Source organism: Dipodomys ordii, unplaced genomic scaffold, assembly GCF_000151885.1.
Source record: "Dipodomys ordii isolate 6190 unplaced genomic scaffold, Dord_2.0 Scaffold13, whole genome shotgun sequence".
Taxonomy (NCBI): Eukaryota; Metazoa; Chordata; class Mammalia; order Rodentia; family Heteromyidae; genus Dipodomys; species Dipodomys ordii.
The window spans coordinates 17868765-17894570 of NW_012267229.1; the positions used below are offsets into that span (position 1 = coordinate 17868765).

Below are 25806 nucleotides of genomic sequence, written 5' to 3' on the forward strand. Positions count from 1 at the left end.
TTTTTCTTTTTTCTTATGTGGTGCTGAGGAATCGAACCCAGGGCCTCAGGCATGCAAGGCAAGCACTCTACCACTGAGCCACCTTCCCAGCCTGACATCACAGTTTTGACTCTGTGTCCTTTCACCCTTTCCTGCCTCTTTCCTACCCACTTCCCAATCACAGTCATCCTTTCTTCTACTGAGAGAAGTCATTGGACCTGAGTTCTAGACCTACATCTGTCATTTGCCTTGCAGTGTGGAGTTGAGGCACTCATTTGCCTTTCTGACCCTCTGTCCTCAGCAGAGAAGCTAATTGCTTCTTCGTCTCCCACCTCCCAGGCTGTTACAGGGTCTGCTAGGACTAGGCTATGTGGTAGACCTCCTACATCTCTGCACACTCAGAGCCAGCTGCCCCTGGACACCAACAAGGGCTCTACGGGCTCACTAAGTCCAAACCTAGACTTTCTGCCTGAACCCTGGGTAGTCTCTTCCCCTCCTCCAACACTGGGGCACTCACCAGTTTGACCAACTTGGCCCCTGGGCACTATCTGTTTACTCCCACCAGGCATCCATGCTACAAATTTTATCTCTACAGCCTGTCCTCTGTTCCTGACCTCACTGCCAGCTCTTTATTTCAGGCAGCTGGCATCTAGAGCAGCACCCTCCCAACTAGTGTCTCTAGCTCTACACAATAACCAGGAGTGCCTAAAATGGGAAGTCATTTCCACCACTCCCCCCGCAACACCCCCACCACACACAGAAGCACAGGTGCTGTGTTAGCGTCAGTGGCAAAACCCTATCATTGACCTCTGCCAGCCCCATCCCTCATGATAGGCAAAAAACATTCTGCTCTTGTGCCTCTCAGAATCGGTACTTTCTCAAACCTGCTAGACATCTGCCCACTGTATTTATTCTGCCTGGAATACTTCTTCAGCACCTCTGCCACATTCCTTTCCTGCATCTGGCTGATCCCTCCATATCTGTCAGGGTTTGGGCACACAGATTTGTCAGTAAGGGTGTTGAGTGTCTGCCATGTACCAAGCATGCTTGGTATTGTTCATGACCAGTTTCTACAAAAAGTCTTCCCTGGGCCCCTCCTCACCTCGGTACCTTGAGCACACCCTCTGCACGTAAGCCTCCCCTTAAGATGAGGAACTCTGGGTCCAGGCTGCAGTCACAACTCTTGGCTTTGCCTCCCCTGCTTCAGTCTCCTCACCTGTGAGGAGATGAGAATACTAGTACTTACCTTGTGAGAGTTTGGGGGGATAAATAAATATATTTAAATCACTTAGCATAGTTCCTGGCACAAGGGAGGGGACCATAAGTCATAGCTATTCTCACAAGTGCTTTGGGCCTGTACACTTGTCTGTCTCTCCCCCTAACCAACTTCGAGGAGAGACTGATTGTACATTTTCTGTTCCTTCAACATCATTTCCTGGTCATAACTGCTATCAAAGATGCTCTGAATCTCTCAAGACTGGCTTATGTATTGTTGATCTTCACATGAGCAGTCTGTGCTGTTTTTTAGAGAGCAGATGTTAAATCTGTTTGGAAATGAAGACACAGCCCTGTGATGAAGGTAGCCTGGTTCTATAAGAGGAGCCTGAGCTGTGAGGCCAAAGCCCAAGTTGAATGCCACGTCTGGCACACATGACTTGTACATAGGGGAAGATGCCTTGCTCTGTGTGCAGTGTGTGGCCACTTTTCATCATAGCTTTATTGCAGGGTCATTTGAGCATTAATAAGGTTTGTAAAAACCTGGCATTTGTTAAAGTGGCCTGATGTATAGTCAGTCTCTGTACTGTGAGCAAAGGGATAGTCCCAGAGGTTTAGAGAGATCATCTATGCATTCCCCCCAAAATCTCTTTACTGGGTTTCCAGCTTCCATTTCCCCACCTGACAAAAACAGACAGTCTCTAGGATCCTCCTCGAATAGTCTCCTACTTTAGGAGCTTTAGGGGTTTCATTTGGCTGGAGATGGTGCCCCCCCATCACCCTTTCCCCTCTCTCCCACCATGCCCCCCCCCACGGTTAAGTTTTCTCCCATTGCTTTGGAATTGAAAAAGGAGCTGGTATCTCTGGATGTGGGCACTTCTGGCCTACAGCTATAGACAGTGGCCATGTTGTCATTGGGGCTTTATGTTTGGCTGAGTCATGTCCTCTCTTATTGAAACAAGGGATTCATAATGGCTTCACAGAAGCCCCTTATGGCCGTCCCCTTCTATCAGCCAGGAGCAGATTAGAAATGACATCGCATGCTCACTTGGAGGGCTTGCAGCTGACTGCCAGGAGAGATAGAGTCAGGAAGAACAGGGAGCTGGCAGTTTGGTAGCTCCCCAAGACAGATTAACATTTAAAGTGGAGATGTGGCAGGGAGGGGAACGCACACACGTAGGCACATACAACAGTGCAGTAATGGCACCTTGATGCTACACATACCACCTCCATGTTACCTTTGGAGATGAATCTGTTTATTTTAGCAGCCCCCAAACAGGCTGATGCTGCTATGAATTACAATCTGTTCTACTCACTGCACCATTCACTGAATTACCATCTAAGTTTTTGTTCTTTTTTTTGTTCTTTTTTTTTTTTTTTTTTTTTTTTGTCTGTCGTGGGCCTTGAACTCTGAGCCCGGGCGCTGTCCCACAGCTCTTTAGCTCAAGTCGATCGTTCTACCACTTAAGCCATAGTGCCTTCTGGTTTTCTGGTGGCTAATTGGAGATAAGAGTCTCATGGACTTTTCCTGCCCAGGCTGGCTTTGAACTGTGATCCTCAGATCTCAGCCTCCTAAGTAACTAGGATTACAGGCGTGAGCCACCAGTGCCCAGCTTAAGTTTTTGTTCTTAGCCTTTCTTATGAAATGAGCAAAACAAAACCTATCAGAGTGTTTTGTTTCTCAACTCAAATTGTGTGTGGAGTTTTCTGGTCTAGCTGCAGTCTGGGTTTTTTTCTCCCCTTTCTTTTTAGGTTTCTTCAATTTATAGGAAAGAGGTAGGACAAGAAACTAGATGACCTTACATTTATGTGTGGCATATTTTTTTAAATATCCCCTTGAGTTGTTCATGTGTTAGTCCTGGAAAAGGGCCATAAAACTTAAGACATTTTCTTCCTCTGAATTATGAAAAGAACACAGGCCTGGAACCAAATTTATGCACTTCTGTCCTGTCTCTACCACTTACTTCACCATGAGTTTTGTGACCTTAAGAGAGATTTCATCTCTCAAGCCTCAGTTTCCCATTTGAAAAGTGGAAATAGTCATAGTTGTTACCTCTGGAAGTTTTTGGGCTTTTTTAACCTCTGGAGATTTTTGCGGGGAAACATGCAAATAGTACACGGTCTGGCACCTTCTAAAGGACTCAAAAATGTTACTATTCTTCTCATTCCACTTGTGCTGAGAGCAAAAGGATGAATATTAAAGGCCTTAGACTAAGGAAGCATTTTCTACTCCTCAAGCCACTACCTGAATGAGTGGTAGTCATGTCATCTGTCTTAGTTTTCCATCTCTGAAATCTGAAAGTGATATTTACTGTGCACTCTTGGTGCCAGTGCCTGCTGTACCAGGCAAATGCCGAGCTGCCAGCAAGACAGCCACCCTCAGAGGAGACTGAGAATATGAATTAACTTGTGGACTACTCTCTTGAACCCATAACTCTCCTATTCTGTTTCAGACACAATCCAGCCTATAAGATAAACGCACATCCTTAAGGTCACTGTATTCTTGGTATTTCTTTTTTATTCTCTGTTAACCATATTCACATTTGAAGAGCACTGGACTTGTTTGCCCTAATTGTTTTAAATGGCCTGTCCAGTGTAACAGCAAACCGAAGACTTGCATCCTGTTGCTGGGAGGCTTAATTTACTGATGAGAAGAGGAGTAAATTGTCAGTGCTGACCCACCAAGTCCCATTGAAGTGACAGTGCATTGAGGCATGTTTGGCAGCGGCTGTCCTGATCGTCAGAGCTATCGGCTTAAAGCCATCCATGTGCCTGTGTTCAGGCAGAAACTCATTACCTCTGGAGAGAAAGGTGCCTCGGCCCCAGATTGGCTGCAGATTTTCAAAGCCACAAGGAACCTTCTTGAGTATGATATCAAGTGTAGCACATTTCCACTGCCATCCTTCAGTCAGGGTGGTCATGATAATTGATTTCAGGGCTCTTTACCTCCCTCCCCCAGCTCCAATATTGCTTCACATCTCTTTTCCAGTTCATCTCTGCAGACAAGTGGTGGAATAGAGTTGGCCTTAGGCACATCCCTCTTTGCCTTTCCTGAGCTAGTTCAGGCTTCTCTTTCCAGGCAAAGGAACTGAGGCCAAGGAAAGTTGGTTGACTTGCCTAAGGACACTAGAGAGTTAGTGTAAAGCTGGGATCTGATCTGTTTGCTGAGTACTCTGTCCCACCTTACAGAAGAACTGGGTGGCTGAATTTCTGCGTTATAGTCCAGAGAAGTTCCTTATCTATCTACATGGTGTGGTGTTGTCAGGGGCTCTTTTGAGACTGGGAGGGAGGGACTTTTGAGAAGTACTTCATGATTAGTTCATTGTCTGTGTGCTAAGGAGGATGGGCTGCACTGTTGATTTTAAAACCCGACTATGTTTGGGAGTATTTCTCAGTATTAGAGTATACTTTCCCAGCATTCACAAGATACCCTGGGTTTGGTCCCAAAAGCAGTTCCCAAAAGCTTAAAAACCCACCTGCTTCCTTGGTCAGTTGCTATCATTGGGATCCTTGTAGCATAGGAGAAACAGGTCCACCATGTACAGCTAGAGCATAGCCATCAGATAATTTGAACACTTAGTTTGGGAACCTTTCACCAAGAAAGATAGAGTCTAGGAAGAGGCTTGTCACAATCTTTTAATTCTCACAACTTTCCTATCACTTTTATATTCTCCAGAGACTGAATCCTAACCAGAGGCACCAGCTGAATTATACTAACAGTGTCTGAGAGTCTCAGACACCCTTAGACTTTCTCTTAAGGATACCTGAAGAACCATACCAAGTCCTTACTCCAAGATTAATTTCTTTCCTGATGTCTTGGAAATCCTGAAAAGGAGCCAGAGGTTCATTAACTCATTTGTAATACACATACAATACAACAACAATGGATAATAAAGGTGACTTCCCATCTCAATAACTGTGCCCAACCCCACTCACTTCCTTTTATTTCCTCTTAGTGAGTCCACACTAGTACTCAGCTTCCCCTTAACCCAGTTGACAGTAAATATTTCACACAGGAGGGAAGCACACATCAGAATCATCAGTGCAAAGCAGGCCATGGGAGGTGCTGTGTGAGGTACAAACCCAGGATCTGGGCATGAAAGATCGGAGACTCATATCTGCTGGCAGATCTCAGGGAAAGGTCTGTAGAAGAGGACCACCACGTGTTAGACTGAATATATTGTGATAGAGAACAGGGAAGACAATTAAGCCAGAAAAGGCAGGGCAGGTGCAGTCATGCTAGGGCAAAAGGCACTAGTGAACAGGATGTGTAGAAGGTATGAAGCCTGTCCCCTGATGTCAGGGAGACCATAGCTATCAGGCCTTCCTGCATGCTGTGTCATGAGCCTCGAAGCCTTACCAAAAGTCATTTCTTCCAGGATACCTGCCAACCTGCCCTGATCAGCACCTACTGCTTGTGATCTATTTTTCCGTGCCTCCCTCCCTCCTTTCTTCATTCCTTCCATCTTTCTTTCCTTATAGGGTGGGGAAATGTTGTTATTTGTTTTGAAGCAGTCTATCCCCCTGCCTCTGGTAAATTATTTTTTTAACCTGTATACATACTACATCCCTTTACTTTCTGGTCTTTTTCTAATTTCCTGTGTCTCTGTGACCTCCTTAGACAGTTAGCACTTGGGTAACCAAGACAAGGGCTTTCCCTTACCCTCATTTACCCTTTTTTTTTTTTCTTTGTACTTTTTCTTTTTCCCTGCCTTAACTTCATGCTTAGTTTGGTATTCTGGCTACAAGCACTTAGTAGGGCCAGGACTTTAAATGCTCTGCACTGTGGTACACATTTCCACATCAGAAGTGGAGCAGACAGGAGTACTGTGCTTTGGGAAGTCCATTTTCTATTAACTGGTGATTATGTAATTACGAGCAATTCCACCTCCTTGTGCCTTCGTTTCTAATTTGTACAATGGGATTAATAATCCCTTCCCTGCCCTCTTTAACTTTGCTAGTAAGGACACTTAGGTATAATAACATTTTAAACTGTAGCAATGTAGAGAACTACAAAGCCTTCATTCTGAATGCTTTTTGTATGCATGAAAGTCAGAAGTAACCCACCTTTCCTGTGTTGTGTCCCCACCCCTGCTGCTGACCACGTAGAAGTTACAATGATGGGTAATGGGAAAAGAAGAGGCCTTTCTGTCTTTTAAACTGCTCAGACATCAGGCTAGCGCTCCAAGATTACCTCATGAGCATTATTTCAATTACCAGCTTACCAAGGCCGTTGCTAAATGAAACTGAGAATTGGTGGTGGTGGTGGTGGTGGTGGTGGTGGTGGTCGTAGGCTGGGCAGAGTAGGCCTGGCTGTCTGCAGCCCTCTGTGCCTCACAGACAGGCCTTTAGGGGCGAGATGAAAAGTAGCTTGTGTTGCTCCAGGCTGGCCCCCTGGGCGAATAAAAGAGTGCATTATCTGCGACTAAGTAGTCTCTGAAGAGTTCTTGTTGGAGATTGACGACCACAGTGCTAAGTCCTTCCAGTTCAGAAAAGTGGAAAACAGTGTCCCAGGGGCTCTGTCAGTGACAGAGCCTGGGTTGTCAGAAGGAACCATGGCCATAAAAATACCAGCGGAATTAAGAAATGGGCTGTTGTCACTGGAAGCATGGTTGAGCACCTGCTGCTCTGGCTCAGCCAGTGTGTGTGCACACTGAGGTGTCCCCACTTCTCAGGCCTCACTTCAGCTCAGGGACCAAAACACGATGGCTTTTTTCTCTTATTTACTCCATGGACATTTACTGAGCTAGGTACAAACCATATTGAAGCCCTGCCAGGCTTCTGGGGCTCAGAGACCAGCCTGATGACATGAAGGATGTTAGTGTGAAGATGTCACACTAACTGGTGTGGCAGCAATGTGAGGAAAAGGTCCTGTCATGGAGTGGCTTGTCTGGGGTGCCCTCAAAAATTGGGGTAAATGTTGGCTATTATTAAAGAGACAGGAAAAGGCTTTATGGCCAAGGGTATGAACTTAACGAGATACTCCAAGTCCATGGACAGGAAGGCAATGGTGGGCGGGGGGTCCAGCAAGGGAGAAGAATTCCCCAGGCAGAACAATAGTAGTCCCTGAGATGGGGAGTAAGGAGGTGAAGGAATTTTCTAAAATTGACTGCAGTGATGACTGCACAGGTCTGAACACACAAAAGCCATTAAGTTTGCATACCTTATATGAATGGCATATATCTGAATTACATCTCTATAGTCTTTAAATTTCCAAAAGAAGAAGCAGAAACATCAGCAACATTTCCTGCAGAGGAAGAAGGGCAAGGACAATCTGGTAGACCTTCAGTGCTGGAGGGTAGGGAAAGAAGAAACTGGTCATTTGTTAGGGCTTGAACATATGAGGGTATTGGACTTGCAAGGTACAATGGGAAAGCTGTCACATTTGCTGCTGTTAAAACATAAGCACAGCCGGGCACTGGTGGCTCATGCCTGTAATCCTAGCTACTCAGGAGGCTGAGATCTGAGGATTGCAGTTCAAAGCCAGCCTGGGCAGGAAAGACCATGAGACTCCTATCTCCAATAAATCACCAGAAAACCGGAAGTGGTGCTGTGGCTCAAGTGGTAGAGCGCTTGCTTTGAGCTGAAGAGCTGAGGTACAGCGCCCAGGCCCAGAGTTCAAGCCCCATGACTGACAAAAAAAAAACATAAGCAAAAGGATACATGTTACCCACATAGGGTTCCAGTACCCTCAGTGCTGCCTGGGCACCAATAAAGACTTCCAAAGTGACTTTTTCCCTGGGTAACCTGGGAAAAAAAGTTCACTGTATGTTGTAGAAAGGCTACTTATGAATATAAGGCCCAAACCAAAAAGTAAAGAACAAGCAAATGGAGAGGAGAGTTGTCACAAGAGGGGGAGAAATGGAAGGGGTAACAGACCTGAGTACAGTTAGAAGTCAGTTGTGGTGCTATACTGTAATAGGATGAGTGTAGTTCATAATTTATTAATATTTCATAAAGTACTGAATGAGTTCAAGGCTTCCCAACAAAAGAAATGATGTTTCAGGAAGCTAATTACTCTCACATGATCATTATAGTCTGTGTCCATGTATTATCACATTGTATCCCATAAATATTTGCAATTATTATGTGTCACTTAAGCATTTTTTAAAATGAAATAAACCTGAGGATAAGTTGGTGGAAATGGATGTAGGCTTGGTTCTCTTTGGCTTGGCCCTGACTTATGAGAGGAGAAATGGACTTTAAACCTTGACTTCTGAGGGCCTGGGAAGGTGGCTCAGTGGTAGAGTGCTTGCCTGCATACATGAGGCCCTGGGCTCAATTCCTCAGCACCACATAAGCAGAAAAAGCCAGAAGTGGTGCTGTGGCTCAAGTGGTAGAGCGCTAGCCTTGAGCTGAAGAGCTGAGGGACAGTGCCCAGGCCCAGAGTTTAGGACCCACAACCAACAAAAACAAAAAACTTCTGAGATTTCTGCAGTACATGAAGAATGAAGAGTTCCAGAACAAAAGTTGGTTTAGTTGTAGTATGCCATTTGCTGTTGGTGTTTTGTGGCTGTTCTTTGACTCTCTTATCCCAGTGTTTCTTTGTTTCTAGGACATAGTCCGGCGTGGAGAGATCATAGACAACGACATGGAGGACGAGTTCTACCTCCGGCGCTTGGATGCAGGGCTCTTCATTCTCCAGCACATCTGCTACATCATGGCTGAGATCTGCAATGCCAATGTCCCCCAGGTACAAGGGGCTTTCCTGGATGGACCTGGCCCTCCTGCCTCCTTCCTAGCCACCTAAGTAGGTAGAGACTAAGGAAGGAAGTGAATCCACACTCTCCTGAATGGAATTCCTTCACTCTGTGGACTCTGCTGCAGGGGAGGCAGTGAATGAATCCCAAGGCTGTAATCTGGTTTCTGCCAGAATGCAGGATCCTTTTTCTCTTTCTTTTTCTTCCTTCCTAGATTCGCCAGCGTGTTCACCAGATCCTGAATATGCGGGGAAGCTCTATCAAGATTGTCAGGCACATCATCAAGGGTAAGTCAGACGCTCCTGGGCTTCAGGCTTTGGGGAACTGGGAACTACAAGGGTGCTTGCCAGCCGAGTCCCTGTCAGCATCCCTGGTGACAGGAGGTTCTCACAAAAAGTGTGAATGTCTTAACCATTTTGCTGTGCCAGCCATCTGTGCGAGAACCAGGGAGACTAACCTTGTTTCCTGCCCCTGCCCCTCCATTCCCAGAATGGAGGTGAGAAGCACCAAGGCTCAAAAATACTTATGGGGGTTTTTTGCGGGGAGGGCGGGGGGAGGGGTTGTTTGTTTTTGTTTTTTGTCAGTCGTGGGGCTTGAACTCTGGGCTTGGGCACTGTCCCTCAGCTCTTGCTCTACCACTTGAGCCACAGCGCCACTTCCAGTTTTTCTGGTGGTTTATTGGAGATAAGAGTCTCATGGACTTTCCTTCCCTGGCTGGCTTTGAACCGGGATACTCATCTCAGCCTCCTGAGTAGCTAGGATTACAGACGTGAGCCACCAGTGCCCGGCTGTTAAAAATTTTTAAAGAAGCCAGATGCTAGTGTCTCATGCCTGTAATCCTAGCTACCCAGGAGGCTGATATCTGAGGATCATGATTCAAAGCCAGCTTGGGCAGGAAATTTCATGAGACTCTTCTCCAATAAACTAGTCAAAAAAGCTGGATGTGGCACTATGGCTCAAGTGGCAGAGCACTCGCCTTGAGCAAAAGAAGCTCAGGGACAGCACCCAGGCCCAGAGTTCAAGCTCCAGGACCAGAAGAAAAAAAAATTAAGGAAAGAAAAGGCAAAACAAAAACTCTAGTTTTTTAGGGGAAGGGAAAAAACAAATTGTTTAAATAGGGATACAGGTGGACCCATTGCAACAATGAGATATACAAATCGTTATGTCGAAAAAAGGTGGCTCAGTGGTAGAGTGCTTGCCTTGCATGCATGAGGCCCTAGGTTTGATTCTTCAGCACCACATAAGCAAAAAGAAAAAAGCCAGAAGTAGCACTGTGGCTCAAGTGGTAGAACCCTAGCCTTGAGCTGAAGAGCTGAGGGACAGCGCCCAGGCCCAGAGTTCAGGCCCCACGATCGGACCCAAAAAAAAAAAAAAAAAGAAAAACGAACTTTACAACTTTGGGGGCGGGGGAGAAGAAATTGGAAGGGTTGGGAAGGGGAAACAAAGGAGGAGGCGACAATGCTTGATAAGAAATGTACTCATTATCTTGCTCATGTAATTGTAACCCCTCTATGGTATGTTCACAATTTTTAAAAAAAGTTCTAGTTTTTAACTGCAAAAAAAGAGAAGGAAAGAAAACAAGAATGTGACAACTAGATTTGTAAAAATCTGGAAAGCAGTGTCTTAAACAGTATGGTGTGATAGAAAGCTGCCTGCCTGCCTGGGGTCCCAGCCCCACCTCCACCAGCTCTGTGGACCCCAACACTTCATTTGCTAGAAAACAAAGAAAGAGAGCTCAGCCAGTATAAACATCCCACACCTCCTGCCCACCCCACAGTGGCCCCGAAATGCTGCTGGGTCTTTGGCTAGACCTGCCCTGGCTTCAGTGGCCCTAGACTATACTCCATCTGCAGTGCATTCCCACCCCCAGGCCACTTAGGCACCAACTAGAGAAAAGCACAGACAGAAAGATGTGGTAGGTTTAGATGTCATAATACTGATCATGCCACATTTAGATCCCAGATGGGCTGGGGGACCACATCCAGACCTTTGTCTCTCTGGCCCTAGTTCTGTCCTTTACCACGATGAGCAGTTGGGCTAGATTGACTCCTTGCAGGTGTGAAATGAAAAGGAACGGTAACTACACGCATAACCAAGTGAACAGTGCCAGGGTCTGTATCCTGATTCTGCTATTTCCTTTGTTACCTCAGGTAGGAGATCCAGGTCTCCATGCCTCATAGAATTATGGAGGATTCAAGGAATGATCACAGCATATGGGAAATGTTTGACCCTTAATAAGTTCTCAGTTACTGCTGGCTAGCATGAATTTTCAGAAATGTCATGGTAATTATCATTATTATCAGTGAGACATAGCTAAAGTCTTGTGGAAGCCTTGCCAGAAAAGTGGCACTGAGCTGTCCTGCAGGACTGGGATTGGGTATTTCAGGAAGGACAGTATGAATGAAGGCACCTAGCTAGGAATCACATATTGGTGCCATCCTCCCAGGCCAGAGGCATGGCACCCCTTTTGCCCATTCTGCAGATAGAGAGTTCAAGACTAGGTGGTGACATGGGCAGCAGAGGAAAGCTGGGGAAGGCCCTGGTTCCACGTCTTCCATCCATGGGGGACCCTGGTAGCCTCCTTCCCAATCTCAGTGTGAGATCCAGCTGAATTCTGCTAGTCCTTCAGCCACCTGTGGAGGGTGTAGCTTGGTGATTTGCAACTCCAGCTTTAAATGCCATTTACTTCTGACGCCTACATGTTTAATTAGAACATCTTACTACCGTGGGCTCTACTGCCTTGCATTTAGTCTTCTCCCTGCACCTCCATCCCTGAAACCAAAATAGTGAGCTTTTGGGAAGGAAAAAGTGTTGTCAGTGGTGCTGACAAGTAGTAGGTGGGTGTTTTTCTTTCTTACCTGTACCTTGCAAAACATAAGTAATGATAAGTTCTTCCCTCCCAATTCGTCTCCCTATTGCCTGTTTGAAATACTGATTGTCCTCAGCACTGAGCTGAGACTTGATGCAACATAGGAACCTACACCTGCTCAGGTGTTATTTCTTTCCCACGTTTTGCCCCTCTGTTCTCTCCATCCCCACATCCCTTTTCCAGGCAGTCCTGCAGCAAGTCCTGCCACTTCTGCCTCCAGCTCAGTCTTGACTCCATGTGCTCCTCTCCATCTGTTCCCCCGCCCTCCACCCTAGCACCCTGTTCATTTCTGTCTGAGCCCTTATCACAGTCTGTAATTGTTTCTATTTATGCGCTCCCTCGTTTGATCTGTCTCATACATTCAAATGTAAGCTGCATGACATAGAGGCCTTGTCTGCCTCACTCAGCATGTCTCCTCAGCTCTAGAGTGGTCAGTCTTGTAAGAGCAGTCTAAGAAATATTGTAAGCATTTGCTGGATTCAACCTCCCCCTTATGTGAATTTAATGTGGCAGACAGTTCCTAGACTCCTCAGGGCACTGGGCACAGTTGAAAGGAATTATGATAGGTATTGAAGGTATCCAAAAGGGTCACCCAGCACCTGTCCTCGGAGTTTACAGTCTACTGGGGGGACACTGATGTATCTGTGAGCAACTATAATTGAAGGGAATGAAGCACAACACACTGCAGTGACAAGCCAGGCATTGCCCAGTGCCAGGCTCTGCATCCAGTGCTAGCGAAGTGGAGCAGAGTGCGTGAGCAAGCCCTCCCCTCCCCCTGCCCACCCTTGAGCCTTCAAGTCTAGAGGTTATAATGTGCTAAGTGTTGCTTTGTAGTTGTGAACCATGCACACCCCAGGAGGCTGGGTGTAACAACCCCTCCCAGGACTGCAAATGGTGCTCAAGATTAAGAGGGAGAGAGAGATGCTTCCAGGAAGACACAGCCATGCAAAACAGAGGCCTAGAGACAAGACAGGAGCTGGTGGCCTTGCCTAGGACTCCAGCAGGCAGCACGCTGCACATGGAACACCAAGTGGGGAAGGGGTGCTGATAGGCACAGTTTGTGGGTTCGATTAGGTGCATCGTAGCTTTGGGGTCCAGTTTTTGGCTGCACCTTCTTGTTAGCCAGTGGGCAGCTCGAGAGGTACATTTGAAGGCAGGATACTACGGGCCATTTCTCAGTCCCATCCTTGACCCATGGGCCAGCAGGGGTGGGAGAGAAGCATTTCCATGGGGTCTGCAGCCTGCACAGTGTGGCCACAGCCAAGCCACTGCTGCACACAGCACAGGGAGGACCCTCAGAGCCCATCACTTGGCAGTGTGAGAGCAGTTTTGAAGCCAAAGGGGGATGAGGCTGCAGTGTGGCTGGGCTCTGCTGGCCACCTCTTTCTCCTAAAGCTCACCAGCTCTCCTGTTTACCCCTGCTCCCCACACTTTGCTTCTTTGCTCCATCAAAAAGCCTGGTAGGAAAAAAAGCCTCATAAAGAAAACCAGCTCATCATCCTGTCCTCTTTGATTTTAATTTTGTTTTTCAGTTTGGGCTGCTTCCTTTTTTTTTAACATACTAATTAGATGCAAGCTTTTTTTCTTTGATTTTATGGCCTACATATTTCCTAAATTTTGCTGGCAGGATGACAGCTGATATATCCCCTGAGGTCTCAGGAAAACGCTGATGAGGCAAGCCCAGCGGGGGTACTTTACCCAGGATTTTCAGTCCCCTTCTCATGATTTTCCTCCCTCCTCTTCTGATTGGGGGGGGTGGGATGCCAAGAGATCAGGGAATAATTGATGGCTCATTAAATTCCTGCTTTCTGTAGGCTGCTTACTCGGCGCTCCCGGAGTCCCGCCTTCCTAGAACAGGCCGTGGCCCTGGGCCTGCGGGACTGTGGACCCTCCCAGGGAACTGCAGTCTGAGGACGCAGAGGGCAGGGCCGACACTGGGCTCTGCAAGGACAGCAGCAGCCTTTAAAACTTTTGGCACAGAGCAGGGCTCACTCCGTCACTGCTGAGCCTCAGGAGGGCCAGGCTTCAGGGTTCTCTGTACCAGCCCAGAAACCCAGAGTCCCATGGGTAGAAGGGTTTCTCACTGACAACTTAGAAAGCAGGGTGGACTTCATTCTGCAGTCAGGAGCTGAGACACTCAGAGGTCAAGCACTGTCACCCATATCACTAGTCACATTGGAAACTGAGTGCAAACACAAACAGAGTTGTACATGGAGGTAGCTCCATCTTGGTGAAAGGCAAGCTCCAGTTGTGCCTATTGGCTTGTGCATGCCTACACATTGTTAAGAAAGAAAAGAAAACTATAGAGAACCCACGTGGCATTGCAGGAACCCAGTATGCTCCCCAGAGGCCCTGTTCTCAAGGGGCATATAGTCCCCTCACATGGTCAAAAGCAAAGTGAGGTCAGCACTGGGACTGGAGGTTGCAGGAGTAAAGGAGCTTGAAAAGGGTCATGGAGAAGGATGTTGTGGCAGAAGGACTTGGGTGGGTTTAGTATGGTAGCAGGTTCATGGTTTAATCAGTACTGTCTACCTGAAGAACTTTTTTCATCCTGCAAAACCAAAACTCTAGACCCATGAAACTCTCTTTTTTTGGTCAGTGGTGGGGCTTGAACTCTAGGCTTGGGTGCTGCCCCTCAGCTCTTTGCTCAAGGCTAGCGCTCTACCACTTGAGCCACAGTGCCACTTCTGGTTTTCTGGTGGTTTATTGGACATAAGAGTCTCACACTTTTCTGCCCAGGCTGGCTTTGAACCATGATCCTCAGATCCCAGCCTCCTGAGTTGCTAGGATTACAGGCCTGAGCTCACCAGCGCTGGGCTCCATGAAACTCTTGACTCCCAGTTTCTCATGATCTCATTACCTCATTCCCTGCATCCCTCATAGCCCTCTCTGTGACTTTGATGCTGTTAAGTAAAAAAGTGGCTCTGTGAAGCATACAGACCATGCATGAGTCAGGGTCAGCTACTGGACTGTAGCTGTAGGGTGGGAACTGTGGTCTGGGGGTGGGTGGTGCTTCCCACTGCGTATGCCTATGCAGTGTTGCGTCAGAATCCCTGTCTAGTCACATAGGTATTGAGTCAATTAGAGTAAGTGGTCAGAAGACCATACAGGTGCCAGGGAGTAGCCAAGACTATTTGCAGAGGAAAGCATGGAGGATTGCTGACTCAAAACCCCTTCACCACTGGTAGATGAGAATGAGCCAGAGAAGCCCTGTGCTTTATTATAAGAGCATTTGAAAGTGGGCTGTGCTGCTCTGATGTGCTTGCATTTTGATGGCTTGAAAATCTCTCCTTGGGATCCTATTGACGTGTATCTCCATATTGCTTTGGGCCTTGATAACCTCAGCCCTTACCTCAATCTTAAAGTTGCAGAAGCTGATGGAATTGATCTTTTAATGACATGATGGGTGCCTGTGATGTGTGCTTCTTAGGGACATGTGGATGTCTTTAGTGAAGATGTAAGATTAGCGCTTGGCTTGCTGGCCCTTGAGTCCCACACCGAGTTCTCACAGGGAGGGCACTCCTGATGCATGCCTAGGACAGAGAGGGAGGAAAGAGCTGCCCTGTGAGAACCATGGTGGTAAAAATTCCCGGGCTCACATGCAGAAAAGTTGTGGATTGGCATGCAGGCCAGACTCAACTCTTCTAGCCTTGTGGGATTGTGATGGCCATTCAGTGCTTTATCTGGCAGGACCATGAGTAAAAATTCCTTCTCTGATTGTGTTCACTTTGAGAACATTCCTGAAGAAATTTATTCCCCTTAACCCAGCAGAGCATTCTTCTCCCAGAGAACACCTTTAAGTCCTCCAAGTCCATTGTTGTCAGGAAGGAATGTATAGAGCCAGGAATCTGCCTGTCCTGTCTCTATTTTGTGGCTATTACTACATCTTCCAGGATTTTTCAATGTGGAGATACTGCCCTTCCTTTTCCCTTCCCTCTGCATTTTTAAAGGAGAAGCATTTAAGGCTTCAGGTCTAGGACTCTGACCTAGCTATGAGCTCTGGTCCAGGTCCCTGCCCTGGAAAACAGCCCCCTCTCCCCCCCTCCATCACCAGCCTCCTGTCCCCTCCTCTCCCTCTTAACATAAACAGAACAGCTTGTATTCCATGTCTGAATAGTAAACCTGCTGCCTAAAGTTTGCTTTAATATTTATGCATTCGGCACTGCTGCCTGGTTTTGAGCTCCATCAAAGCCTTTATTCTAAGAGCATTTGAGAATGCTGGAGAGGGGAAGGGAGTTGTGCGTGCCAACTCCTCATCATCCTCTCCCCACCATCCTCATCCACTCTCTCCCTACCCATAAGTCTCCCTTCAAAGCATCTCTCCTTTCTCTCCCTTACATACACACAAACAGAGAGAGAGAGGGAGAGCTCTCAGATAGAACAGAGAACTCCCCAAGACCTCTGGGAGGAATCTGTTCAATATTTATCAGCTACTACAGCAGCTATAATAACCAGAGGTAGCTGGCGCCAACAAGATCTGCTCCAACCAAGAATCTCCTCTAGAACAAAGGGTGGGGGACCGGGACCTGGTCCTAGAGCCGGGCATGGGGGGGTGGTAATCCTGCAGGAAACCAGGCTATTACACCTGCTTCGGGGCCTGGTTCCATGGCTGGTTGGCTGTGGGACCCTGGCCAGTCACCTGGCCCTCAAGAGTTGCAGTCCATTTCTGACAAAGCTCTGCCAGCTCCATATCCAGGCTTCTTAAGAGAATGAGTTCCCAGTAACCCACCCCACACCTGTCCTGGCCACAGGGACCCCTCACCACAAGAGTTCTGTTAGGGCTGGCCTTTCTCAAGTTGCTGTGGCTTTTGAAGGCTCATACAGTAGAGAGAGAGAAGGTAGGGTATTGCTTAGCCCTAGGCCCAGTGTCTTTGGTGACCTTAGACTGCTGCCTCAGGGCCTGGGGTTCAGGTTCCAGCTCTTCTCTCAGTTGCCTCAGTTCTCTGATAGCCTTGTGTCCCACTCTGAAAGCAGGCTTGGAGATGTTAAACAAGGCTACATCTATAAGGGTGGCAGACCTTGTTTCTAGTTGCCTTTGGCTGGCTCTATTTTCTCTGCTTTGTGCATTCTGAGATCAAATCCCTCCAGGGAAGCTGGCTTCATTGTTGGAAAATCACTGACCCAAAGGTTCTGACTTTTCTCAGTGTCTCCTCCTGCCTGACTCTGAGGAGACATTAGAGCTGTGGTAGTTCAGTCCATTAAGACTCCTGCCTGCCTCCAAGGTATTAAATGCTCTGCTAGTCATTCTTTGTCTCTGGGAGGCATGGACATCACTCACCTGTGAGGGAGAGACCGGGCCCATGGCCTGGCAGATCTCTCCTCCAGGCTGGAAGGGAGGCATCACAGTCATCTGCTGTTGGAGGTGATGGATGGACCTCACACAGGAGGAGGGGCTCCAGGGGGAGGCACACAGCTGGCACATGTCTGAATCCCAAATCCCAGTTTCCAGCACATGTCCAAAGTAATAAACAGGAAGAAGAAGCTGGAGCAAAATTATTCTCCCAGCATCAGGATAGGGTGCTCACCTCCTCTGCTCTCTTGAGTCTGTGGATCTGGATTAGCAGATGTTTTCTAACACAGAAAGAAACCTCCTGCATGAGCTCCATGATTCTGTCTCACACCAGGCCCTGGCTGGCATCAGGGGGCAGAAATGCAAGCAGAAAGCTTATTCACTGGGCCTCACTACCAGATGGCTCCCAGCCAGGCTGGGCTAGGAATTTAGCTGGGGAAGGCTCCCACAAGAGAGGGACAGCACAGGATGGCTGGGAAGTTAAGCCCAGGGTTGGTGGAGCCTGAGCAGCCTGCACATAGGATCAGAAGAAGCAGTCTCCTGCAATAGCCTTGAAAGACAGGTGGGACTTGTCTGCCGTTCACATTGTGGGAAGAGTGATACCGCTCCCCTGGCAGAGGAGGCTGGGGAGGAAACTGGTTTCTCAAATGTCTGTTATTTGCCAGGAACTTCACACTCAGAGGAGACCACCCAAGGTCACTTAGGATTGTGACACTCAACCTGCTTAAGCTGTGCTGTCGTGTCTGCATGCCACCCTCAGAGGGCACGGGCAGCCCAGTCCCCCAGTCCTTTCCTCTTGTTTGCTTTGTTTTTTTTTTTTTCTTGTCGGTCATGGGGCTTGAACTCAGGGCTTGGATGCTGCCCCTGAGCTCTTTTGCTCAAGGCTAGTGCTCTACCACTTTGAGCCACAGTATTGGTCCTGTTTTCTGGTGGTTAACTGGAGATGAGTCTCACAGACTTTCCTGGCTTTGAACCACGATCTTCAGATCTCAGTCTCCTGAGTAGGTAGGATTACAGGCATGAACCACTGGCGCCCAGCCCATCCCTTTCCTCTTACCATGTTCTTTAAACCTGCAGGAAACACAGTGCCAACTGCTCTTCCCACCCCATTTCCTAAGCCAGGCACCAGTGTGGGGAGTGAAAAGGCTAATTACTGTACTGAACAGCTGGTAACTTGAGGGTCACTTGAGCCTGGCTAGCCCCTAAGAACCCCTTGACAACATGCAGGCCTCCTTGCTGCCCCTTCCCCAGTCAGACCACTTGCACTTGCTTGCAAGTGTGCAGCAAGTCACCCCTCCCTGAGGCCTCCAGAGCCACCTGGGATTTTTTTAGTTGTTTGGTTACTCTGAATAGAAATAGGCTCTACCTGGGCAGAGCTATTCTCTCCTTCTCCCTCTCTCTCCCTCCCCCCCCTCACCCCCTTTCTCTCCTTCTGTGTCTTTTCTTCTCCCTCCCCCCTCCTTCTCTCTTTCTTCTTTCTCCTCTAATGCTTCAGATTGGACATGCCAGATATGTCCTCCTCCACAGAACTGTCTCTAGCCCTTTATAAATTTTATGTTGGTTTAAGATAAGGTCTTGCCATGCACTTATGCTGGTCTGGAACTCATAGTCTTCCTGCCTCAGCCTCCAGAATGCCAGGATTACAGTGCTGGCCACCCCCTTTCCCCCAGCTGACTTTCATCTCTCATGATCATTACCCTCATCTGATGCTGGCCTCAACTCTAAGGTTTTCTATTTAGAGGGACTGGGGTGAGCCCAACAATTTGCATTTCCAGTAAGTTCTACCCCCTCATGATGCTAAGGCTGCTGGTGGGGTCCCCACACTGAGAGCCACATCCTAGAAGGACACTTGCCCAGTAATCACCTATCTCAATCCTCTCGTGCTGAGACTGGGTAATTTACAAAGAACAGAAATGTTGCTACCTTTGGTGTCCAGTGAAGGCCAGAAGGCCAAAAATGCTATGTCCTTGCATGGCAGAGTGACAGAAAGGCCTCCCTGGCTTTAATCTCATCCGTGAAGGTGGGGGTCTAACTTCCTCCTCAAGGTCCTGGCTCTGAGCACCGCTGCGCCAGGTAGTAAGTTTCAGTGTAGACTCTGGGGGTACACAAATGTTGGTGCACAGCAACTGGGTTTGTGCTGCGTGGACTAGTGAGGGGTGAGGGGAGGATGTGCTTAGGTGGAGAATGTAAACATAGCCACAGCAGGGGCCTCAGTGGACCTCTTGCCTCAGATCCAGCCTGACCACCCTGTCCTGTTCCTAGAATATGCAGAGAACATCGGGGACGGCCGGAGCCCTGAGTTCCGGGAGGCGGAGCAGAAGCGCATCCTGGCCTTGCTGGAGAACTTCTAGACCTTCAGCCAAGCATCGGGGACCCTCTCATGCCCTCCCAGAAACCATTTTAAACACTGCACAGCTGTGTAGCTTTGGACAGATTAAAGCTAGTTTTGTAGCCCTGAGCTGGCACTGTTTGTACCATCTCCCCACAATCGCAGGACTCGTCACCACTGTTGGCCTCACCCCTGCCAAGGCTGCAGGCAGGGCGTGGACTGCGTGCCCTTGGATGGATGCCTGGAGCGTTGTTCAACCCCCAGCCATCAGATTCCCCTGGGGGCTGCTAGCTCTCAGTGGTCCCCTCGGGGGCTCCACTCCCTGAGCTTTGATGGCGGGTGAGATGGGTGGCCAGTTCACACCTGGACTCCAGCACTGGCCTGTGTCCTCACAGCGTTGTATCTTGAGAGAGGCCACAGCACATACACTTACTACATTAAAGGTCTGTTGTTGTAATTGTCCGGTGTTGTTAGTAGTTTTCAATTTCTGCCTCATTTATAAACGAGACTGCATAGAATACCCAGGTTCCATCTGTCTCCAGCTTCAGGCCTGTGCTGGAGGGGTCTCAGAATACATTCTTCTCAGACAAGGGGCGACCACTGCACCACTCACACAGTGCCACCTCAGAAAAGTGGCATCAGGCTCATGTGCTGGTGTCTTAAGCCCTTGGGCACCCAGCTCTAGGTGGACAAGCCTGGGTGTAAATGCCCACTGGCCAGCTCCCAGCTGGGGCAGGGCTTTGACCTCTCCTTGCATCTCCAAAGTGACATGGCTCGTGGGATGAGCATGTAAAGATACCATGTCCCCCTGGCAAATGGGCTTCCTACCTTCAGTCACACACAGTCTCAGGTCCTGCCTGGGATGTGGAAACTGTTCTGCCGTAGAAGTCAGCCAGAGCATAGGTTTCCGGTCTGGACAGTGGCGGAGTGGGGGCAGAACAGTGCTGTGCAGATGCGGCAAGTGTTCACAGGAGCACTGGCACTGACGCTCACAGCAGCCCTCACTCTTGCTGAATCCCAACGGGTGGACTTGAAACCACCACCACCATCTGGCCAGAGTCAACATGCCAGGTGAAGCATTTGCCTTCCAGGTGGCTACTAAGTCACTCAGGGAGATGGTGGGCCTTCTTGGCCCAGCACTGGCCAGCCCTGCCATCCCCAGCACGAGCTTTCAAGGTAGAGATGTGGAGCTCAGCAGAGCCCACCACACTCAGACTACGTTGGTTACTGGCGTAGCTGTGCATACTGAGCACCTGCTTTTACATCCATCATTGCTAGCTAGCTGGTACAGTCACCCCGAGTCTCAGGAAGCCCAGGCCAAGGTCGCAGGCTAAAGTTTCACAGAATGCCTGCGCAAAGAGAGGTCTGGACACACACACACACACACACACACACACTCCCCTCCCCAGCCGCTTGTACTGGGAATTCAGCTGTGGATCGCTGGCTGACACTGCGCTTCGATCCTTCCTTCTATCGACGTGAGGCTTAATGAATCCACGGAACAGAGCATGTCCACATGTGACCTATAGCATCCTGGACTTTTCCAGCTTAAGTTGGTACTTTACGCATCATTACTCCTTCACCTGTACTTTTAAATTTTATTGGTGTTTAGATAAGTGATGCTTGCAATAGTTCAAATTTTATCTTAAATGAGGTCTGCAATGAGGAGTTGCACCCGCGACCCAGGCCTCCCTCTCACAGAGACAGCCTGTCCTCCAGACTAAAGTGCTGCATGGTGTTTTCCCACCGTGGGCCTCCTCAGAAATCCAGGCTTTTGCCGGGCACCAGTGGCTCACGTCTGTAATCCTAGCTACTCAGGAGGCTGATGTCTGAGGATCCTGGTTCAAAGCCAGCCCAGGCAAGGAAAGTCTGTGAGACTCTTATCTCTAATTAACCACCAGAAACCAGAAGTGGCTCTGTGGCTCAAGTGGTAGAGCACTAGCCTGGAGCTGAAGAGCTCAGGGACAGCCCAGAATTCAAGCCCCACAACTAACAAAAAAGAAATCCAGGCTTCTGCACAGGCATGTCAGAAGCCAGCACAGAGAGACAGGCTTTACACAAGCCAGTCCCCTGTTGGTCCATCCCCTGTCCACCCTACTTCTGTGGCACCCACTAAGGCCCTATTTGCCCCCAAGGGACCTAAAGCGAGTATGAACTCAGCCCTGCAATCACAAGTGAGAACAGTCCCCTTTCCATTGGATGTGAGGCCAGGAGGGACATGAGGTATAATCCCAGGGGGATAGAGGTACACTACCCCAGAGGCTGAGAAGCTAAGGAAATAGCATGAGCAGAAAGTTCACACTGTAGCAACCCACTTTGCAAGACTAAGAAGATCCACGTGTGGTGTTTTCCATTTTGTTTTGGGCAGTACTGGGGTTTGAACTCTGGACCTCATGCTTGCTCTGCCATTTGAGCCACACCCCCAGCAAAGGTTGGAGGTTTTTGTTTTTTTTTCCTGGTACTGGGACTTGAACTATGGGCCTGGGTGCTATCCCTGAGCTGTTTTGCTCAAGGCTAGCACTCTACCACTTGAGGCAAGCTCCGCTTCAGGCTTTATGTGATTAAAGAGTCTCTCAACTTCTCCTGAGTAGGCTGATCCTCAGATCTCAGCTTCCTGTGTAGCTAGGATTACAGGCGTGAGCCACCAGTGCCTGGCAGTTTTATTTTTTACTTTTTGATAGTACTGGGATTTGAACTCAGCCCTTCAGTAGAGATCTTTAAATGCAAGACACAAACCCATGTTACTAATAACCATGAGCCCTAGGTCATGGTCCCAGCCCCTGCATCTGATCGTGTTCCCTTTCACATTCATCCTGTGTCCAATCCACACAGCCAACATTCCTTTTCCCATTCAAACACAGTGCTGACCTAACCTTTAAGCTAATATGGCCGTCAGAATTTCCTCACAGGAACAAGAGCTTCATTTCCTTCCTCCTTCCCCACTGGTTTGCGGTAGTCCACATGCCTGAATTCAGCGGCAAAATGGACCGTGGCTAATGGAGATGGATTTGCATGCAACTGCATTCCTCCTTTCTCTGGGAGCACAGCGTTGCCTGGGAAGCTAGAAGGCATCCTTCCGTCACCCACAGCCGATCCCGTGCCCAGGTGGCGTCTTCTCCCATTACCATAAGCATCAAGGCAGTGTCAACAGGGAGGCGAGACTCTTCCTTAAAGGCAAGACTTCTTGATGAGATTTTCTTACCCAGCAGCAGCGGTAAAGGCAGACCGACATTTTTCAATCTGTCGTGTTCTCTGGTGCACGTGGGATGTAGGTGTCCTCACAGTGGTGGCCCTTGGTTACCGGTGCTGGGGAGAATGGCAAGGTTCTTCCCACTTGTCTTGGTTAGGTAACACATGCCCTTGGTATAAACTTCTGAAAGCCCACACTGATTAGAATTTGCAATCCCCAGGCCAGCTTGTGGGCTTGGTCCCACAGCTCAGTCCCCAGGAGCCACCTCTGCGCCTTAGCTAAGCTGCCCTTCAGAGCAAGTGAAGAAAGTCGCTTAACATAAAGTGGACCCAGCCTGTTCCCAGTTCTGCACTTCCATTTTTTTTTTCTTTTTTTACTTTGCCAGTCCAGGGCTTGAACTCAGGGTCTGGGCACTGTCCCTGCACTGCTTTTGCTCAAGGCTGGCATCTTACCACTTGAGCCACAGTGTCACTTCTGGCCTTTTCTGTGTATGTGGTACTGAGGAACTGAACCCAGGGCTTCATGCATGCTAGGCAAGCCCTCTACCACTAAGCCACTTGTCCAGCCCTGCGTCTCCATTTTTACCCACCACACACTCAGTTGTCCCTCCGGTGACCAGGCTCCATGACCAGACTGCCCTCAGCCCCCCACAGTGTATGCTGGCTCCCTGCTCACCCTCCCTTGGGAGTGGGGTCATCAGGGTAGAAGGGGTATTGCAGGGTGGGTTGCCCTATCCTTGAGATCTTCCCAGGGGCCCTGTCCTTCCCAGAGCTTGTCTCCCCTCCTTCCTGAAGCAGGCACTTTCTGTAACCCCACACCACAGATGAGGAAACCAGATCAAAAGCATTGTGGTTTTGAAAGCAGTAGAGCTGGGAGTACACCTCTACCAACTCCTGATGGCAGAGGGGATGCTGCCTCCAGCCTGGAGGCAGTGGGGAAGGCAACACAAACACATCAGAGGCACAACTTCCCGCCCCTCTCCCCCCCCTCGCCCGCAGAGTTGCAGGAATCCCCAGAGCACAGCCCTTCCCCCACCCAGCAACTACAGCCCACCAAGCTACAAGGAGGCTCCCTCCTTCCTGCTTCTCCCCACCAACTGTGAGTTGCTGGGCCCGTGTTCTAGCTGGGGAGGGGCAGTATCACATCATTGTGGCCCTTGCTGCTCCCATGAAGTGGGAGAAGTCTGAGAAACTTCTGGAAAGTGAGGTTCTAACTACAGGGTGAGGATTGAGACCACCTGCCCTCCTAACCAGTCCCTGCATCCTTCCTGCCCCTGGGCTCAAGTGCTTCCCTCTCCCCTCTTTCTACCTCCCCCTGCTGGGACCACTGCATCCTTCCCAGCCTCTCCCAAACCAGGGGTGGGGGTCCTAGGAGGTATACCCCCAGACAACACAGAAGCAGGAGAATCCTGCCCAGAAGAAAAAATGGAATCGGGGACACACCTTGGGGCTCTTCCCCTATAGCCTGATGAGTGAGGCTGTGAGTATCAAAATAATGGGCAACGTCCACAGGCCTGGGATGCCAGGAGGTACAGGGCCTTCGAAGAACATGGGCTTTCCTGTCTCTCACCGGATCAATAGGCCAAATAGCTCTGGTTTGAGGCAAAATGTGCCATGCCCTCAGAGGCTGGGGTCATGTTCATGTCAGAGTCGCTCCAGGACAAGTGCTTTCTCTGCCTCCCCCAGGCAGGACCCAGTCCATCCAGGACAACAGCTGAGCACCAAGCCAGGTGGCTACCCTGCCCTTTGGAGGATGGTGTGCACTGCTCTGTCCACAGCTTTGGACAGAGTCTGTACTCACCTGCCTGGGTAGCAGCTGGAGTGAAGCCACAGGGCACTGAGCCTGGCCACAGGCCCAAGGAAACCCCATGAGTCCCAGGGCACCAGCTCTGGTCTCATAAGCTCACTGCAGCTTCCAGTGGACACTGAAAGCAAGGCCCCTGCAGGCCATCCAGCCTGGGGAGCCCCACTGGGCCCAGCCCCATGCCAGCCCACGCTGCACCTGCCATCCATTCACAAGACAGCACGTGTGGGAACAAAACACATCTCTTACCTTGGGAAGCTCACACCTGGGACAGACCAGAAAAGAAGAGGCTCATAAACATACCTAGAACAATGGCCTAGAATCCTGAAGGGACAGTGAGTGATAGGATTTAAGGAATAGGCCAGGGGTGGCCTTAGATCAAGTGTGCTGGAAAGTTCTCTTTGATGTCTTGCCTTTGAGCCAAAGCTAAACTCAAGGAAGGTGTCAAAGCCGGGCGCTGGTGGCTCATGCCTGTAATCCTAGCTACTCAGGAGGCTGAGATCTGAGGATCACAGTTCAAAGCCAGCCAGGGCAGGAAAGTCCGTGAGACTCTTATCTCCAATAAACCATACGAAAACCGGAAGTGGCGCTGTGGCCCAAGCAGTAGAGTGCTTGCCTTGAACTGAAGAGCGCAGGGACAGCGCCCAAGCCCTGAGTTCAAGCCCCACAACAGACCAAAAAAAAAAAAAGAATGGTGTCAAATTATTGATGTTGGCTGAAGAACAGGAAGCTGAAGGAGGCTAAGGAGAGGCACAAGTGAAAAGGTCCTGAGACAGAGACAGCCCACCACCATTCTTCAGAAAAATCACCAAAAATAAATCAACAAAAGGCCATAGTAGCTAGACACAAGGGTGAGGCAGGTGGCCGTGGGAGACTAGACAGGGGTGAGTAGAGGGCAGAGGACTGTGAGCACAGAAGAGGCATGATGCAACTTCAAGAGAATGCCTTCTAGCCAGACTGGTGGCTTATGCCTATAGTCCTACTACTCAGGAAACTGAGCTCTGAGGATTGTAGTCCAAAGACAGCCTGGGCAGGAAAGTCTCATGAGACTCTTATCTCTAATTAAGAAACAAAAACAGAAACTGGGATGTGGCTCAACTGGTAAAGTACCCACCTTGAGCAAAAAAAGCCCAGGCCTTTGAGTTCAAGCCCCAAGGTCAGCACAAGAAAAAAGGAGGAGGAAGAGGAAGGAAGGAAGGAAGGAAGGGAGGAAGGAAGGAAGGAAGGAGAAGGAAGAAGAGGAGGAGGAGGAAAGAAGAAGAAGGAAGAAGGAGGAGGGGAGAAGTAGGAAGGAAGAGGAGGAGGCAGAGGAGGGAAAAGAGGAGGAAGGAGAAAGAGGAAGAGGAGGACGAGGAGGAAGAGGAGGAGGAGGAGGAAGAGGAGGAGGAGATGCCTTTGACAGTCCTGTGGAGGCCGCAGCAAGAAGGGCAG

At 49.1% G+C, this 25806-nt stretch overlaps 1 protein-coding gene across 2 annotated transcripts in view; it reads left to right on the plus strand.

The window, feature by feature from the left end:
• Positions 1 to 19508, plus strand: part of Ctnnbl1 (catenin, beta like 1) — a 162529-nt gene extending 143021 nt beyond the window's left edge. For both annotated transcript variants that reach the window (XM_013011092.1, XM_013011093.1), the window contains exons 14-16: positions 8750 to 8887; positions 9109 to 9181; positions 19316 to 19508. In XM_013011092.1, the coding sequence (XP_012866546.1) occupies positions 8750 to 8887; positions 9109 to 9181; positions 19316 to 19404 (300 nt within the window). In that variant the 3' untranslated portion in view covers positions 19405 to 19508. The remainder of the gene's footprint in view (positions 1 to 8749; positions 8888 to 9108; positions 9182 to 19315) is intronic.
• Positions 19509 to 25806: the final 6298 nt, after the last annotated feature.